The following is an 18,048-nucleotide window of genomic DNA, read 5'->3' on the forward strand; positions in this document are numbered from 1 at the left end:
AGTACATGTGCAGCCTGCACTAAGCCAGATTCTGAGCAGCTCTAGATCTAGAAGGAGTCTTTCAGGAGCCCCTGCTCAGTAAGTGTTTCCATCATCATCTTTGAGGATTCTGTAAGTAGGGACCTAAAGCTCTGGATTGTCAAATCCAGTGTTTTGTCCTCCTTCTTCCTTGACTGCAGCCTGAGGCTGAAGTGTTTGTTACCTGTAGCCTCTCCCTGAAACCCTCTGTAATGTTGACTGGCCTCCCTTCTTTTTAGTGAAAACCTACTCTTCTTGCTCTATTCCTACCCATCGACTCCTTCCCAGAGAGGCAACAGGGTAAACAGAAGTGGAGTCACACTTTGGAGTCACACTTTAGCTGAAAATCCTATTTCCACTTGGGAAAGTCATTTAGCATCTCTGAGCCTCAGTTTTCTGATCTGTAAAATGTAGAGAATTGTACTCATAGGATTTAGGTGAGGACAAAACAAACTAGTTAGGTAAGCATCCAGCTTCCCTTCGCTCACCGTGGGTGATGATTAATTTGTTTTCCCTTTTTTCTTTCTCCTCTTTATTACTGCCTTTCTTCTTCCTTCCCCTACAGATTTACCTATATATTCTCTCCCTGAGTGATCTCATCCATTCCCTATCTTCCCTATCTTCATTCCCTATCTTCCCTGAAGATAGCCCCAACTCTGTATCAGTATTTTCAGTCCTGAAGACTTGATATGGGCTCTGGTCCTGGATTTTCAACAATGAATAACGTGTTCCAGGCTCACAGAATGTCTGTTATCTTCTTCCATCTCCCCAATCCTCTAAACAACTCCCTTCTGCCAATAGTGCCACAGGCATACAGCAGCAAAATGTAAGCCATTGCTGCCTGTCCACCAAGCCCTGTGGAATCGTCTGCAGTACCTCCTGAGTGGCCAGCATCGTCACCTCCCACTGCACAACTTAACTGGTCTGCCAGGACCTCTCCCCACCTTCAGCCTCTCTTAGCCAGTTCTTCTTGCTCATTCTCCCTGGATTAAATTTCCTAAGGTCACAGCTCAAGTCCTGTCACTTCCCTGCTCAATACTCTTACATCACTCCCCATTGCCTATAACATAGGTCTCAGCTCCTTGGTCAAAGCCTCCACCTTTGGGCTCTGACCTCCTGTTCAGTCTTATTCCCCACAGTATGCGTCCCGTGCTCCAAGGCGATTAATCCATGTTCCAAGAACACACCCTTGTACTCTGCTGCTTCATGTCCTTTGTTCCTGCTCTTTCCTCCTCCATGGGTGCCTTCTTCCTCACCCTTCCAATCTCTCCTTGCTGAACTCTTGCCCATCCTGAGACCCACTTAAAGGTTTTTGACACTTGTTGATAAAGCTGCTTCCTTCCTTAGTTCTTGGTTACCCCTCCTCAGCCTCCCCCACCCCAGCGTTTCTTTCGCAGGTTCCCTCCCTGGCTCGTCCCCAGGGTCCTGCACAGCTCTTCTTCCCACCACACACCAGGTCAGCATTTTCCACATTGTTTCATCACAGAAGAGATGTAGACAAAACCTGTGGTACACAGGCAGCGCAGAATGAATCAATAGCTTGATTAATCACTGCAAGAAATCATCAGCATTGAATGATTTTATAAGCTGACAAGTGACTTCATTAAGTTGGAACCTCATATCAGGAGCACTGTTATGTTTCTTCCTGTATTTTGCTTTCATTACAGCACAATGTAAAATTTCACTTCTCACAGGTAGAATACAGCAAAGAGAAAATAAAACGTGGACTTTTTTGTTGTTCCTTTGTTTGTTTGAGAAAATAAAGGCTTCATCTTCTCTTTGAAGTCCTCAGTCTTTTTCCTTCTTTGACTTAGCCATCATCTGAGAAATTCAAGACTCTGCTTTTTATTAACACTTCCATCTTCAGCCAGAGATCCATAGGGAATACGTTTATGTACCAGTAATGTTTAATATGCAATAAGGGCTGAATAACCTCACAAATATATGTTGAATTTATCAGACGCAGACCAGCAGTCATTACAGATGAGATATATTCATGATGGTAAATGATGTCTGTGCTTCCCTCTCATTCACACATCTGGTGGCCTCTCCATGTCAGTTTCTGGCATTCTCAGTATGGCACAAATTCCACACAGGCACATTATTGCATAATAACAACGACTGTGTACAGCATTTAGTGTTTTTATTACATATAATGCAGCTTAGATTAAAAAGTCAACAGAGGTATTATTCTGACTGTAGTACACTCATTAACATCTTCAAGAACCCAGGGTTCCACGGAACGTAGTTTGGAAAACATTGCCCTGTATACTTGCATTCTTTTACATAATTTCAGTTATTACTGGTCAAGCCACAAATCTAACATCCTCCTGGAAAATTTTCCTTGATATTGTTAATTTGAACAGTGCTCAAGTTTGCATTTCCACAGCTCGTGGCAGTGCTCAATAGGCATGGGGGGGAGAAATGATGGAAGGGAGGGATGAAGTGAGGAATCTTACTAATTCTTATGGCATTTCTGTAAATTTGACATTTGTAGTGAAGTAGTGAAAGTGACACAAAGGAAAATTCACAAAATCATTTAACATAAAATTCCTTGTTAAAATCAAATCTGGATTATTTTAAATTATTATTGTTAAGGGTAGAGTTAAAACAGATTTTCCGGTAAGATTTTGTAAGTAGGAAGTGTGTTTTTGTTAAGAAACATACTCTGAAACTACAACAATAGTTACAAAACACTAACACTGAGTCTAGATGTGCTCTTTTGCTACACTTAAACTTTTGTAAATTCTCAATTTATTTCCGGATTTTTCTCCATCCTTAGGTTTAATTCTCCCTGGTATCAAGCATCTGGTCTGCTTAGTTAGGGGGTGCAAGCTGGGAAGGTCAGTGGAATTGATTATGCCATGGCGTTGGCATCCTATCATCAATTTTGGTCATTACCTGGTTATCTGCTTTATGTCTGCCTGCTTTGGGGCCTAAATACAACCTAGAGTTATCCTCTGGATCATAGAGGGTCTATCATTTCTACCCATGGAGTTGATTATTTTACATGATAAAGTAGCTGCTTATAATTACCTCACTATTGTTCTGTGATTAAGGTCACTTACCCCTTCTTAATGAGGGTAGGTAATCCTGCTATGAGTGTACTTTTGCAGGGTTTGCTTGCAGGTAAACTGATGTTTTTCTCTTTTCTTACTGCCTGCCTTGGTGTTCTGATAGTTTCAAAGAAAGCATGGAGAAATCATCATACTCCGACTGGCTGATAAATAACAGCGTTGCTGAGCTGGTAGCTTCTACAGGCCTTCCAGTAAACATCAGTGACGCCTACCAGGATCCCCGCTTTGATGCTGAGGTAAGAGGAGGCCTCTGGTTGCAGTCTTAAGGTTCGGTTGTTACCCTGTTGATGGTTTGCTGGCTGAAGCAAAAAAGGGACATCATACAACTCAAGAGCAACCCCTGAATTTACTGGCAATTCTTCTAAATCTTTCCCCTGTGATCTGAGTTTTAGCATCGCCTACTGCTGACTGACAGGAAAGCTTCCTCTCTCTACACTGATTTGTGGCAAAATGGCTATATAGTTTAATTGCATATGTTTGAATCCCTGCCAATTATATTGTACATGTCTCTGAACTTTATATAAACTGAATTATACTGTATGTATTCTTCTGTGACTTGCTTTTCCATTCAATATATGTTCCTAAGTCACATGAATTTGTAATTCATTCATTTATTTTCACTGCTGCAAAGTATTCCATTGTATGAATAAGTGTCACTTTTTTTATCCACTGTAGTATCGATGGAAATTTGGATTCAGTGTTTCACTGTTACACACATAACTGCTAAAGACATTCTTTAGTCCTCTAGTCTGATGCTCTTTTATGATTGGGGGCATTTTGTATTAAACATATAAGTAAACCCATGCATTAAGTATACTCATGCACATTTTATATTAAACATAGTTTATATTAAACTATGAAATGGTTAATAATAAAAATGTGTATATAACATAGTTATTTCCCGATAGATGTTAGTACAACTACCATATTTTATAAGATTGCTCCCAAGAAAGAGTACGTTGGCTTCTGTTACTGTTTAATGTTAATTATGTAGGCGCATTGTGCTGATGTACAGAATATATTAATATAGATTCTGACTTGGCAGAAGCCTAACTTTTAAGGTGGTATAGAGTAGCATCCAGATAAATTTACATTAATTTATAAAATGTCTCTAGGGGTGTGTGTGCACCCATATGTGTGTGTGGTGTGTATTCAATAAATTGCAAGATTAAATTACTACATTACAAAGCTAAGGTCTGAAGAGTAACAGGAGTGTTGCAGTGAGGACAGTGGTGTGTTCCAGGCAAGGCTGAGAGAGCATGAGGAGTCTGGGAATGGAGATGAGTTAATGTAGCTGGAGGGCCAGGTTGATGAGGTGGGGGAGGGAAGTAGGGGGCAGATCGCCCAAAGGCTTTGAAAGCCCTGTTAAGAAGTTTGAGTATTTATCTTGGGCAATGGGGAAACACTAGTTGAGTTGCATATGGGGGAGAAGCAGGAGTTATACTTTAGAAAGATCACACTGGCTTCAGAACAAAGGTTAGATCAGTAATAATAACTGAACATTTAATCAGAAATGAGAGCTGGTCTACGACTCTGGAGACAGACAAGGATTCAGTCCTAGTCTCTCAGACTCCACAGCTCTGCCTCTGAATCCTGCCCTGTGCTGTCTCCAATGTCTGGGGTGGGACACAGCAATGGTTGGGAGGCTGGAATCCAAGTCAAATGTATAACTTCATTCAGATCTTTGCAGATGTCTGCATGGAAAGCTTAAATTCGTGAAATTTACCACATCTCTGTGGCTGCCTGGAATTCTCTTTCCCCAGGCTACATCCTCTACGTATTTTCTCTTCATTCTTCAACATCAAGTGGAGATGCCTGTATCTTGGACATCCTTTCATGAACTCCCTTTCTGAGTTGGGTGTCTCTCCAGTGTGCTCTCTTAGCTGCCCCAATGCTCACCAGCCTCTAGCTCTTGTCAGTTCTGATGCAGTATTTCTGAGCTTTGAGATACCCTCCCTGGGAAAGTACACAGTCCAGAACTTCTTTAGTTCTCCTCCTGTAAGGAAGAATACCATCATCCCTGGTTCTGTGACTAACAGAGCAGAAATGATTTATAGGTGTCAATATTTATATGCATTAACATTATAATTGGGTTAGGATTGATGTTATGAAGTTTTGCCTTCTGCTATGTTTCTTTCCTTCTTGACTTTAGAGAGAGGATACTGAAGAAAAGACCTCTAAACACACACTTTTATGAAGAAATGTTCTCAGTATTCTATTACTAACATCAGTAACAGCTGAACAAACTGAAAGGCTAGCTATGCAGAAAAAAATCATTAATTGCCAATTCATTGTTACAAAGTCAACATATTAGATTAGAGGTTAAGAGATGATGGTCGATTCCTACCCCAAATTATAGTGCTAAATTTGGTATGGCTTGCTATTATTCTGCTCTGAGCTTTGGGCCATAAAGTCAAATTCTGGGGTAGCAAAAAGAGTCAACAAATTTACACCATTTTAAAAGTTGGTTCATAAGACATATGCAAAAGTGTAACAAAACATGATAAACACCCACCACCCAGTTTAAGAAAAAGAATACAATCATTACCTTTGAATCCTTGTACTGATCTTCCTTAATCCAGTCTCCTTTATTTCCCACACACTATCCTAATTTAAATTTAACATTCCTTTGCTTTTATATATAGTTTCATCACATATGTTTGAATCCCTGCCAAATATATTATTACATTTTTTACATATTATTACATATTTTACATTTTGCATGTCTCTGAACTTTATATAAATTGAATTATACTGTATATCTTCTTCTGTGGCTTGCTTGTTCATTCAACATAAATTCCTGAGTCATGTACACTTGTAATTCATTCATTTATTTTTAGGGCTTCTAAGTATTACATTGTATGAATGTGTCACTTTATCCACTGCAGAGTTGATGGACATTTGGATTCAGTGTTTTGCTGTTACATGCATAACTGCCAAAGACATTCTTGTCCATGTCTCCAAGTGCACATGTGGAAGAGTTTTTGTAGTGTCTGTACCTAGGAGAGTGACATGCTGGGTCATAGGCTACAGGTATCTTCACCTTTAACAGGGAATAAAAAGTTCTTGACCAATCATTACTTTTTTTCTTATGAAAAACAGTATATGTCTCAAGAATACTTCTTGCTGATACAATATAGTGAGCCTGAATAGCCTATATCTTTATGTCTACAGGCAGACTCCTACCACATCTCTTCCTGATTAGCGATATAGCCATTTTATGTCTTCCTCCACACACTGCTCCATTCCAGTAAGACAGCCTGCCCGCTCATCTATAAAAAGAATGTTGTGGGCTCTTGAGCAACAATGCAACAGTTAATTCTATGGGACTGAGCATAAAAATTTCATGCCCTGATCCAGTAGTTAGAGGCAATGATGTCTGAAGACAGTAAACTGTGGTAGTTTAAGCAGTGACCATTTTGTGAAGTCACTTTCTTCCCTAGTACCTAGACCATCATTATTTCTTGACCTTCCACCTAAAATGCTTCCAATCTTCCACACAACTAATACCAGATTTTAAATGCAAATCTGAAGATGCAATATACCATGATTTTTACATGTTCTCTTTGTGTGGTACTGAAATATAAAATTACTTTATGTTCCCCTTCTCATGCTAAGAGGGAAAAAATTGGAAAAGAATTAATCAATACAGATGGAGGTGAGAGAGAGAGAGAGAGAATTCTGCCTAAATATAAGTAGTTAATAGATTTGTCCTGCAAATGTGTGTATGTTGTGTGTGTGTATGTGTGAGTGTGTGTGTGTTATGTATCACACCAGGAAAAACAAAATTATTTATCTGCTTAGGCTTCCTCCCTTTTCAAGAATATTTTGCCTCAGTGACAGGTGTCAACTGCTTATGTTAATTAATGAATGAAACAGACTCCAGACTGAGCCACAGAGCTCTCCCTCAAGAAGTTAAGAGGCTTGAACCTTCTCCTTACAAGCCTGATATAAGATGGTGTAGATGATATGATAAAGATAATCAATTCAGATAGTATCTTTCATTAACATACTAAGTATTTCCCTCAAGATAAAAAAATACAATGACAAAATGGAATTGCTTCACCCTTTCACTAAAGGTAATTCTAGAGTTATCCTAGAGACAGAGGGTACCTTTTAGAATTGTGCTGTCTTCTTGGAAAGGTTTACATCCTCTCTTCTTGAGTCTGGTATATGGGTCCATAATTTCTCCCAGTAATCATAACTAAGTAGTTGTTTATCAGTGATAGAATATAAGGAAATCATTTTTTTTAAATCTAGGATTAATGGATTATCTCCAATAGGTATCTCCACTGGGAAAACTATATGCTTTTTTGTTCTCTACATTCACTAAGTTCCCTGAATAATTTGAGGCTGGTTAACAAAAATGATAATTTGCAGGGAGGTTTCATGGGGAATTCTTTTCAAAGCATTTCCTATTTTTTCATATAGATTTTCTCAACATAACTCTATATCCTGAGCACTGGCATCTATCCTAAATTTCTCAATGGCTCAGTGACTAATTCTGGCAGTTTGAATTCTCTTCACTGAACATGAAGAAGGACACCAATTCATTAGACAGCAGGGACCTGGGATAGAGCCCCCCAAAGTGGATTGGCCTTATTCTGGGGTTTCATACTGTAGATATATCACTTTCAGTTAATAGAAATATTAGAGATTTCTTTCATTTACAGGTGAGGAAACAGAGGCTCAGAGAGCTGAAGTGACTTGCCTAAGGCCACACAGCTTCCTCAAGACAGGGCACAGAACAGACTATGGGCTTTCTGATTCCTAATTCAGTTCTCTCTCCCTGAGTGGCCTCTCACGGGGACCAGCTGCTCAGGGGCTGCCTGGAAAACAGTCACCACTCTGTCATTCCTCTGTCTACACTGGTGTAGGAATTTATGTACGGCAGACCTATCTTTTTGTCCCAGCTGCCCTACTCACCAGCTGGGTAGTCTTGGGCATACTACTTGCATACATAATGTAACGAGTAATATTCTGTATAACTATTTTGTAAATCGTGCAGTCCTATAAATATATAAATGTCAGGTGAAGATTTTAGTCTGGTTGAGGACTAGTTTTTCGGTTCTTGAAGGATTGCTAGAAGCAGGTCCTTTTCTCTAAATGAGGAGGTCTTTACACAGAACTGCAGACCAGCAGACCTTGATCATGGACAAGCCAATGTCAATGTTCTTTTCCTCCAGAGACACATGAGGAAAGAAGAGGAAAGTCTCTAGCCAAAGAGAGGAATAAAGGGTGACTGTTGACAGCAAAAAAGGGATGGTGGCAATAATCTGATAACTTGTAGGTCTTCAAGAAAGCCAGGTCTTTTCCTGTCTGGTCAGAGGAGAAACAATAGCAGGTGTTACCTACAAAGGTGAATAAGGCTGGATGCATGTCCTATGGCCTTGGGCGGCTCTGGGGAGATGTTCACCATATCCTCCCCTGCGGAGACCAGCAATATGCTGCCCTGGCTCTTCACGAGAGTGGCTGGCCAGTCATCCAGGGGCCAGGTTACCCAAGCACATTTAGGTATGATCGGATTTTAGGGGCTGGCTATACTGCCCAGGCCCAAGCAGCCCACCAGTCCTTAAATCATAAGGCTAAAAGCCAGTGCCTAATAAGAGAGAATTTATTCCATCAACATTTGCTTTGGCTATACAAAGTGGAAACTGCATTTCTCATTTCTGTGTCTTTCCTACCTTGTGGTAACTTCTGGTAAGTCCTCAGAAACTCTGCCCAAAGATATGCAGCAAGAGAACGATCCTTATTTTGAAATCTCAGTTGTGAAACCCTTGGTCTTCCTTTTGATAGAAGCTACAAAGGGGTGTCTTTAATGTGATGTAAACCTCATCCCAGGCACTTGCTGTGAGGGCTACGGGGCAAGTAATCATAGTTGTTTACCTGCTGTGTGTTCTCTTTGTGATTGTTTTAAATATTTAATGGTGTTCCCTCCTTGTGGTGAACAGAACAACTTAGCAGTGAGGCACAGTGATTACTTGCCTTCTGTCTGCCTGTTTGACTCCTAGAGAGGTACCTGCTGGGCTTGATAGCATGCATAGTTTTAAGGCCAAACTCCTTGGTTTATGGGTGGAAAATTATGACAGAGTGGTTATATAAGATAGTCACAAAGCCAGAACCAAATTTCTGAGGTTTACATTCTACAGCCTTATGAAGATCACTGTATGCTAATTCTCTTACAAGGTTCTGCAGTCCTCAAAAAGGAGCCAAGACAGAAAAGACTGACTAAATGTAACTCATTATATTTATTCATAGTGGCTCAAGAAACACTCACATTCATGGGTTATCATGCTAGTGAGTTTTGTAGTCTAATCAGTCATTTGCTCCGTGGTAGGGGTATTCATGCTTGGCTCCTAAAGACACGGACAGGAATATCATGTATATTAATTTTCCGTTGCTGTGTAACAAATCACTACAAATTCAGCAGCTTAAGGCAAACACCTGTTTATTATCTTCTGTAGGTCAGAAGTCTGGCATGATGCCTAGGGTCTCACAAGGCCTAAACCAAGGAGATGGCCCCGTGGCGTTCTCATTTGGTCCTGGCATTCTTTTCAAAACCCATTCAGGTTGTCGGCAGAACTGAGTTCCTTGCAGTTACAGACTGAGCTTCCCATTTTCTTACTGACTGCTGGCCAAAAGTCTCTCTTAGCTCCTAGAGACTGCCCTCAGGTACTACTAGCCATATGACCCTCTCACAACTTGGCAGCTTACTTCTTCAAAGCCAAAGGGAGAAACTCCAGTTGGCTCTCACAGAGGCTTACATAATGTCAGGAGTGACACACGAGAGGCTGTCCCATCACAGCCTTATAACATAACCTAATCAAAGAAGTGACAGTCCTATCACATTCACAAGTCCTGCCCACACCCGAGGGGAGGGGATTATACCAGATTTGTACAAAGTAAAGGGTGGGCAGGTGTGAGTCTTAGAGGCCATATCTTTAGAATTCTGCCTATAACACTATAATAAAGACCAAAATTGAGTCCATACAAAATATCCCATGAGATGATCTGTATGTCCTGATATGGAAAAAATGTCCACAAGAACAAAAGCAAGTCATAGAGAAGTATGTTTAGAATAATGTTTAAAAGTATGTATAGAATAATATATGTGGGTATATATACATATATATGCACATATTTTTCTAATAGACAACAAACTTAACATGTCCAAAACAGAACTTACAATCTCTTTTCTGCCAAGCTTGCTCCTCTGTTTCCCTATCTCTGTTAAGGCAACTCAGTTCTTCCTAATGCTTGTGCCAAAAATGTTATAGGCATGATTCTCTCGTGTTGCACATCTAACTCATCAGGAAGTATAATTGGCTCTACCTGCAAAATTTATCCAAAATCTGACCATTTCTCACCACTCAACTGCTACCACCCAGGTCCAAGCCACCATCATCTCTGGACCATTTCATGGCCATAGCTTCTTAATCTACTTCTCTGCTTCCACTCTTCCCCTCCACACTCTTTTCTCAATACAATACCAGGGGTTTTAAATTTTTAAGTTATATTGTATCACAAGTCAGCTCACAAAGTTCTCATAGTCTCCTTACTTCACTAGAGTAAAATCCAAACTCACCGTTCTTTCAGAGGTTTACAGTGCCCTACATGATGTCACCTCATTTTCTATCCTCAGCCCTCATTCATACTTCTCCAGCCACACCAGTCTCCTTGTTACTCCTAGAACATGCCACTCATACACCTACCTCAGGGCCTTTGCACTGGCTACTCCTCTGCTGAAATACTCTTTCTCCAATGTCTGTGTGGGTCATATCCTCATCTCTTTATAGTCATCGTTCGAATGTTACCTGTTAGTAAGGTGGTATTTCTAATCCCTTTTATCCTGCTCTATTTTTTCCCCATAATTTTTAATACCTTCTAACATATAGTTTATTTATGTATTTTTTTGTATTGTTTACCATCTGCCTTTTCTCACTGGAATGTAAGCTCAAAGAAGGTGAGAATTTTATTGGTTTTGCTCACTGATGTATCCCCAATATCTAATAAGCATTATTATTGAATATTGTTCAATATTATTGAATATATTATCTGTGTTATTTATGAATAATTACATATTGTTGAATATTATAAATTGATGTATGAACATATTACATATTTGTAGGAAAAGATCAGGAAGAACTTATCCCAAACTGTTAATAGTTGCTATCTCTAGAGATGGCAAGATTACAGCTTTTGATTTTGGTTTAACTTGAAAATTTCACGAGTGCATATATTGTTTTTGTAATTAGGCAGAATTATAAAGAAGTTTTAAAATGTTAGACCTTTTATATCTTATGTGAAATTATATTTTACCAGGCTATTATGAGCCCTCTAAAAACTATAAACTGTTACTCAAAACCAGAATTGAAATAATGCAAGATCTAAGTAAACTAACTTGTCTTGCTGTATCTTTGGGGAATTCAGATGGATTACTTTCTATTGCCCTCGTCAGCAAGGAGTGTTTGTTGGATTTTATTCTAACTAATATCCTTGTCTGAGACTGTCCCAACAGCATGTACATAAACTGCATTTGCAAATGACCTGACATTGGGTCAGGTGGCTTCTTGGAGTGCATACTCTATTTACAAATACCTTCACCATGAAACAATTATTCTGGCCTTGCTTTTAGTCAGCATTGTGCTTATGAACTCAACTCCCAATAATTAGTTACACTCTAGCACATCATCTGTGAAGCTTTCTGCCCTTTTTTTTCATACTAGATCAAAGAACACCTTAAAACAAGTATACGAATGCACAACAAGCTATTATTTACTCAATATAAGGTATACTATTCTGTTGCTTAATTTAGTATTTCCTTCCCTTTATATAGTTATGGAAAGAATTTTCAGAGCCATTACATGCAGGGTTTCTTTTCTGCCTGCAACAGAAATGAACAATTGGACCCAACATTTAAATAGGAAAGGTTCAGCAAGGGGAATGGCAGAAAATAACTAAAAAGTAGGGCAGGCCTTATTCATGGATGGTTTGGTGGTCTGTGTGTTACAGATTCAGGAGTGGCGGAAAACCCATCAGCACCCAGGTCTCCTCTGCCATGGGGGGCTGATGCCCAGAGTTACAGTTAAATCTAAGATATCATGATATTAATTCTGTCACTCTTCAATCCCATGCAATTCTTCCCTGTGACGTTCTTTCTCTGATTTAAAAAAAAAATTTTTTTTATTAAAGCCTGTTACAGACAACTCAAAAATTCTTACCCTTGTCCTGTAGCACTTAAGGATAATGGGACTTCAGGCTCTGAGATCCTTTGACCTAGAGCATTAAAGCCCCTTTCGCCTGTCAGATCTTCACAGCAAAGCACTTCTGCAATCTGGGATGCTGAGTGCTAGCCTGACAGGACAGCTCCTTTTCCATTCTTTGTAACGCCTTCTGGTCTATCAGTTATGCTTCTGTTACAAAGGGAAATGTGGGAAAATGGAACCATTAAGAGGGAGGGCTGAAATGCACTCGCTCCCGGTAATCTCTCAGTTGCTGATACTTAGTGTAAACCAGGCTGAGAGCCTTTCCCGAGAATGGGATTTGGTAGGGAAGATTGGACAATGGATATAAAATTTCCAGATGACCAGGAGGGTGAGGAAAGTTAGGAGGATTACTAAGACTTGAATAAGTTGTACAATGGGGAAGCTGTGGGTAGTGAAGACAAATAGGGGGCCATGGTTCTAAGAGTCAAACAGACTTTGCTGCATTGATAGTGGAAGACAACGCATCGGCTCTAAGTCCAAAGGTCAGTTATTATTTAGGAGTGCTTTCGTCAGGAATTTAAGGAATCATTTGTAGGCAATGTTCTAGAAACCTATGTGCAGATGAGGTTGGCATAAAGAAATGCCTCTTTGTTGTTTCAGGGAAATCAGGGGACTGACTCAGAACATCTCCTCCCTCACTTGTCCTAGTACCAGAATTTCTCACTGGTAGATTGGTGTTTGGGGGATAAAGTACTACTTTAGATTACTATTAAAGTTGCACATATTGTTCTAGGGGAAGAAAACACATTGCACATTAATGAGTAGTATTACGTTATCACCAATTCTTTTAACATTCCCTTTGACTGCCTTAGAGACTCTGGAAAATATGACAAGTATGTTTTGATGGCTCCATGAGGTAAACCATCTTAAATTATATCCATTAACTGGAAAGACCCAGTGAGGACAGAGACTTGGAAAATTTTTAGTATATACATCTTTAATTGGAAAGAACTAGGCACCCCTAGATAATGTATTTATTTTAATGGTAGCCTCCTGGAAAGGCTGCTTAGTCTCATATGGTCTAATATTTGGGACTCTAATAATGTGAATTTTAATCTTTATCTTTCCAGAAACAACAGCCATTGCCACAAATAGACAACTAGAGGATTGCCTCAATTATCTTAAAATTGGAAAATTCACTCTCATCATACTCTGCCATCCTTCCTTCTTCCCCTCTCCCACCTTGTTGGGCTCATCAAGCTTGCTAATCGTCACCACCCCCTCTTCCCTGTGCTCATAGCCAGTTAGTGCTGGCCCCACTTCCCTTCCTCAGCCACAGTGGGAATGGCTTAGAAATACCCTCAGCATCCTCAGTCGCCGCTCCCCTCCTCCTGGGCTCAGCCCGTGCGAGACTCTAGCTCTGCTCTCTCAGTGTGGCCTTCCTCTTCTCCAGAACTAACCACTTTACTTCTGTTCCTGATCCCATTCCTTCTTCCCTTGACTATCTTTGCCTTCAGTTATCCTTCTGTGTTACTAAATCCAATAGCCCATTTTCAGCGCTTATCCTGTTTGACTATTGTGCAACATTTGACACTGTTGTTCCCCTCTAATTCTATTTAGAAAATAACTTTTTCTCTTGTGTACAAGTAATTCATTATCTAAAATTTAGAAAATAGAAATAGTAGTTTAAAAAACTCCCATAGGCAGAGTTCTTTCACAGTGTATACATGTATCAAATCATAATGTTGTACACTTTAAATATGTTACAGTTTTGTCAATTATACCTCAATAGAGCTGGATGAAAAAAGGATCAGTGGTTGCCAGAGGGATGGATGGATGAATAGGTGGTGTACAGAAGATTTTGAGGGCAGTGAAACTACTCTGTGTGATGCTGTAATGGTGGATACATGTCATTATAAAGTTGTTAAAACCATAGAACATACAGCATCAAGAGTGAACCCTAATATAAACCATGGACTTTGAATGATAATGATGAATCAGTGTGGGTTCATTAGTTGCAACAAATGTACCACTCTAGTGGGGGATGTTGATAGTGAGGGGTGTTGATGTGCATGTGTTGGGGCAGAGGGTATATGGGAACTCTCTGTACTTGCCTCATTTGTTATGAACCTAAAACTGTTTTTAAAAAATAAAGTTTATTTTAAAAGCAAAGAAACAAACAAAAACCCCCATGGACAAACAATTCAAAGGCAACTATTATGGTTATAATTTTTCCAGGATTTTCCAATGTATGTAATATATGTTTGTACACCCACAGATGCCCACACTACTATCACTTAATGTATTACAATTTTCCCTGTTTACAAATATTCTTCTATAGCATGATTTTAATTAGATGGATAATATTCTACCGTGCTATGATTTACTTAACCAACTCCCTCCAGTGGAATGTTCAGGTTATTTCTGATATATCATGATCATAAATAATGCTATGATTCATACCTTTATACGTAAACTTTTGTGCATAGCTATGATAATTACCATAGGATAAATTCCTAGACATAAAATTGATAAGGCAAAGGGTGTTTGTACTTCTTAGACTCTGGATACACGTCAACAAATCTATTTCCAGAAAGGCTGTTAGCAATGTGTTCACACATTAGGAATGCTATAAAGCCTGAGCTGAAGAATATGAGCTTTGGAGTTCTTTTCCATCCTGCCTTCTTTTTCCAGTCCTAAATATTGTGTCCCCTCAGATTCAATTTTTTCATCCTTTTTGTCTTTTTATTGGACGAGCTCTTTCTTGGTGATTTTACCCACGCAGTTAATACGAGGGGCTCCTTCGTCACTCTCCCTTCCCCTTGCCCTCTCAATTGTAATGTGTGTCAGCTTGAATTTGGAATCATTTCCCTCAAACTTCCTGTGTTTCCCACCTCAAGGAGCTCCACCGCCCTTCCTCAAACCAGGAACCTCAATATTATCTTTTGTAGGGATGGGAGAACACATACTCCTACCTCCCTACAACAAAAATTCTTTTGGGAAACTACACTAATTTTTTGGTAAGCAAAATTATCTTTTACTTCACTGACAAAGAGCCTGAGGTTTATTTTTGTCACCACTAAGCCTCTCAGGCTGTCTCTCTCCTTGTTTCTGTCACTCAGTGCATGTTCCCTTTCTTCTTGCACTGTGACCTCTACCCTCAGCTGCTTCAGATTTCCCAGGAGAGGTTAGACAGGGGCTACAGTTGTCCCAAGAGCTGGCAGAGCCAATTGTGCCTACTGCTCAGTGCTGGGGCGGGACCGCCCGACAATTGTGTATGACCCTCAGCAAAACAAAACACACCCAAGCATCCTAGTGCTACTCAGGCCAGCCCAAGTCTATAGATTACACCTCCCAGGCCTCTCTAATATTGACTTCCTTCTCTTTGTGCTCACTGATATTGCTGTTATTCAGACTCTCTCCTTAGGGAGAGGAAGAAAACCACTTTGTTCTTTTGGAAGATAACTTTGATGGATGTGTTTGTGATTGGCTTCCTTTGAACCAGTCTTTCCACTTTCAAAGCAGTCAGTCTCTCTAGGTCTTATCTGATAAGGGAAGATGTTAACAGTACCTACTTCATAGGGTTGTTTGAGTAAGTATATGCAATAATGCATGTGAAAGTGCAGAACAGGGTGCCTGATATCAAGTGAGCATCTAGTAAATGTTATCTTGTCATCATCATTGTCACCCTCATCTTTGAAGACCCACTTTTTAAGGAGCTAAAACTGCTACAGATTTCTCTAAACACAGTCAGTTGCTGGCTTTTCTGTGGTATTCTGAACGTTCTTTACTTGGACACTTATTTTATCTTAACTACTTCTGTCTTGACTAGACTGTGAGTTCCTCAAGGGTAATAACTGTTTGAATTCATTTTTATATCCTTAATACCCAGCAATGTGTCTGGTGCATAGGAGGTGGTAAATAAATATATAATGAAAGAGGGCATTGATGAATGATTTATGCCCAGGCTTTTGGCTTTTTTTGTTTTTTTCTGGAATTCTCAAAAATCAATTGATGTAATTTATGCTCTTAGCAAATGGAAAAAGAAAAAAATCACATGATCTAAAATCACATATTAAGAGGCATAGAATTGAAGAGTAAGATGACATGATAATATGCCTAGAAAATCTAAAGCACTACAGATATTAAAGTTAATAATTGAATTTAGCAAGATTGATGGATACAAGTTCAATATACAAAAATCAATTATGTCTCTATATGTCAATTAAAAGCATTAGAAAATAATAATACCATTTATAATAACACGAACTTTTAAAACACCAGGTACAAATATAACAAATTATATGTAAGACTTCTGCATAGAAAACTATAAAAGTTGGCTTAGAGAAATTTTTAAGAACTCTAAATAGAGGGATATTATAGATTGAGAGACTCAATGATGTAAATATGCCAAATTTCTCCCAAATTGACTGATAAATTCAATAGAATCCTAATAAAAATCTCAGCAGTGTAAGTGTGTGTGTGTGTGTGTGTGTTTGTGTGTGTACTTCAAGTTGATTCTAAAATTAATATGGAAATGCTAAGGGCCAACAATGGTCAAGACAATCTTAAAGAAGGAAAAAGTTGGAGAAATTACACCACCAGATACCAAGATGTATTATAAGACTTTATTATTCATGGCAGTATGGTATTGGTATAAGGGTAGACACATAAATCAATGAAGTAGAACAGAGTCCAGAAACAGATCCTTACATATATGGACACATGATTAATGAAAAAAGTGGTACCAGATAGTGGTGGGGAGAGGCATTTCCCCTGCCCCACAGAATTAGTTCTGGTCCAGTTGGATATCCACCAAGAAAAAAAAAAAAAAAAGAATCTTGACTTTCAGCTCACACTATACTCAAAAATTATTTTCAGTTGGATTGTAAATCTAAAAGTAACAGTTAAAACAATAAAGATTCTAGGGAAATAATAGGAGAATATCTTCATGAGCTAGGAATAGGGAAAGATTTCAAGGAAAAGATCAAAAAATTACTTTAAAAAACAAACTAATATACTGGTATCAAGAGTAGAAGATATCTGAAAAATTAATTCCTCAGAGGAAAACCAAAAAAAAAATCCAAATATAAAAATCCAAATATAAAATTTAGGTGTATAAATTAACTTCCAACTTCAACAAATATGTAGCTCTTAACTCCTACAGTAAATGTTTTAAAATAATAAAAAAATCTTTTATCCCAATAACCATAATCTAGAACCTCAATGTTTTATTTTTTCTCTGATTGGATTGGGATGACAGGTTGACCTTTCTCACTAGAAACCAAGGTCATATCAATTCACTAACACCCTTTCAGTCTTTAGTAGCTCTTATCTAGCAATTCAAATATGGATCATTGGTTTTAATATTAAGTGGAGCTTGTTACTGAATGACATTTGTCTGATGCTGATAATTATACTTTTGTATTTCATATATATCATCTCCTAACAATCTGTTAGGGTACAGAAAGATTGCTGAACCCTTATCTTATCTTATCTTTCGTGACTTTTATTTTTATATGATTTTGCAACATATGTAATAAATCAGTAATGTTAGAAATATAGAATATTAAAAGTAAATACATGGATAAACAACAAGGTCCTACTGTATAGCACAGGGAACTATATTCAGTATCCTGTGATAAACCAGAATGGAAAAGAATCTTAAAAAAAAGAAGGTATACATATGTATAACTGAATCACTTTGCTGTACAGCAGAAATTAACACAACATTGTAAATCAACTAT

At 38.7% G+C, this 18,048-nt stretch overlaps 1 protein-coding gene across 1 annotated transcript in view; it reads left to right on the top strand.

Moving 5' to 3' along the window:
- Nucleotides 1-18,048, top strand: part of PDE11A (phosphodiesterase 11A) — a 420,012-nt gene that overhangs the window by 215,014 nt on the left and 186,950 nt on the right. The window contains exon 6 of the mRNA XM_030851036.2: nucleotides 3,199-3,331. Within this exon, the coding sequence (XP_030706896.2) occupies nucleotides 3,199-3,331 (133 nt within the window). The remainder of the gene's footprint in view (nucleotides 1-3,198; nucleotides 3,332-18,048) is intronic.

This window comes from Globicephala melas, chromosome 7, assembly GCF_963455315.2.
Source record: "Globicephala melas chromosome 7, mGloMel1.2, whole genome shotgun sequence".
Lineage (NCBI taxonomy): Eukaryota > Metazoa > Chordata > Mammalia > Artiodactyla > Delphinidae > Globicephala > Globicephala melas.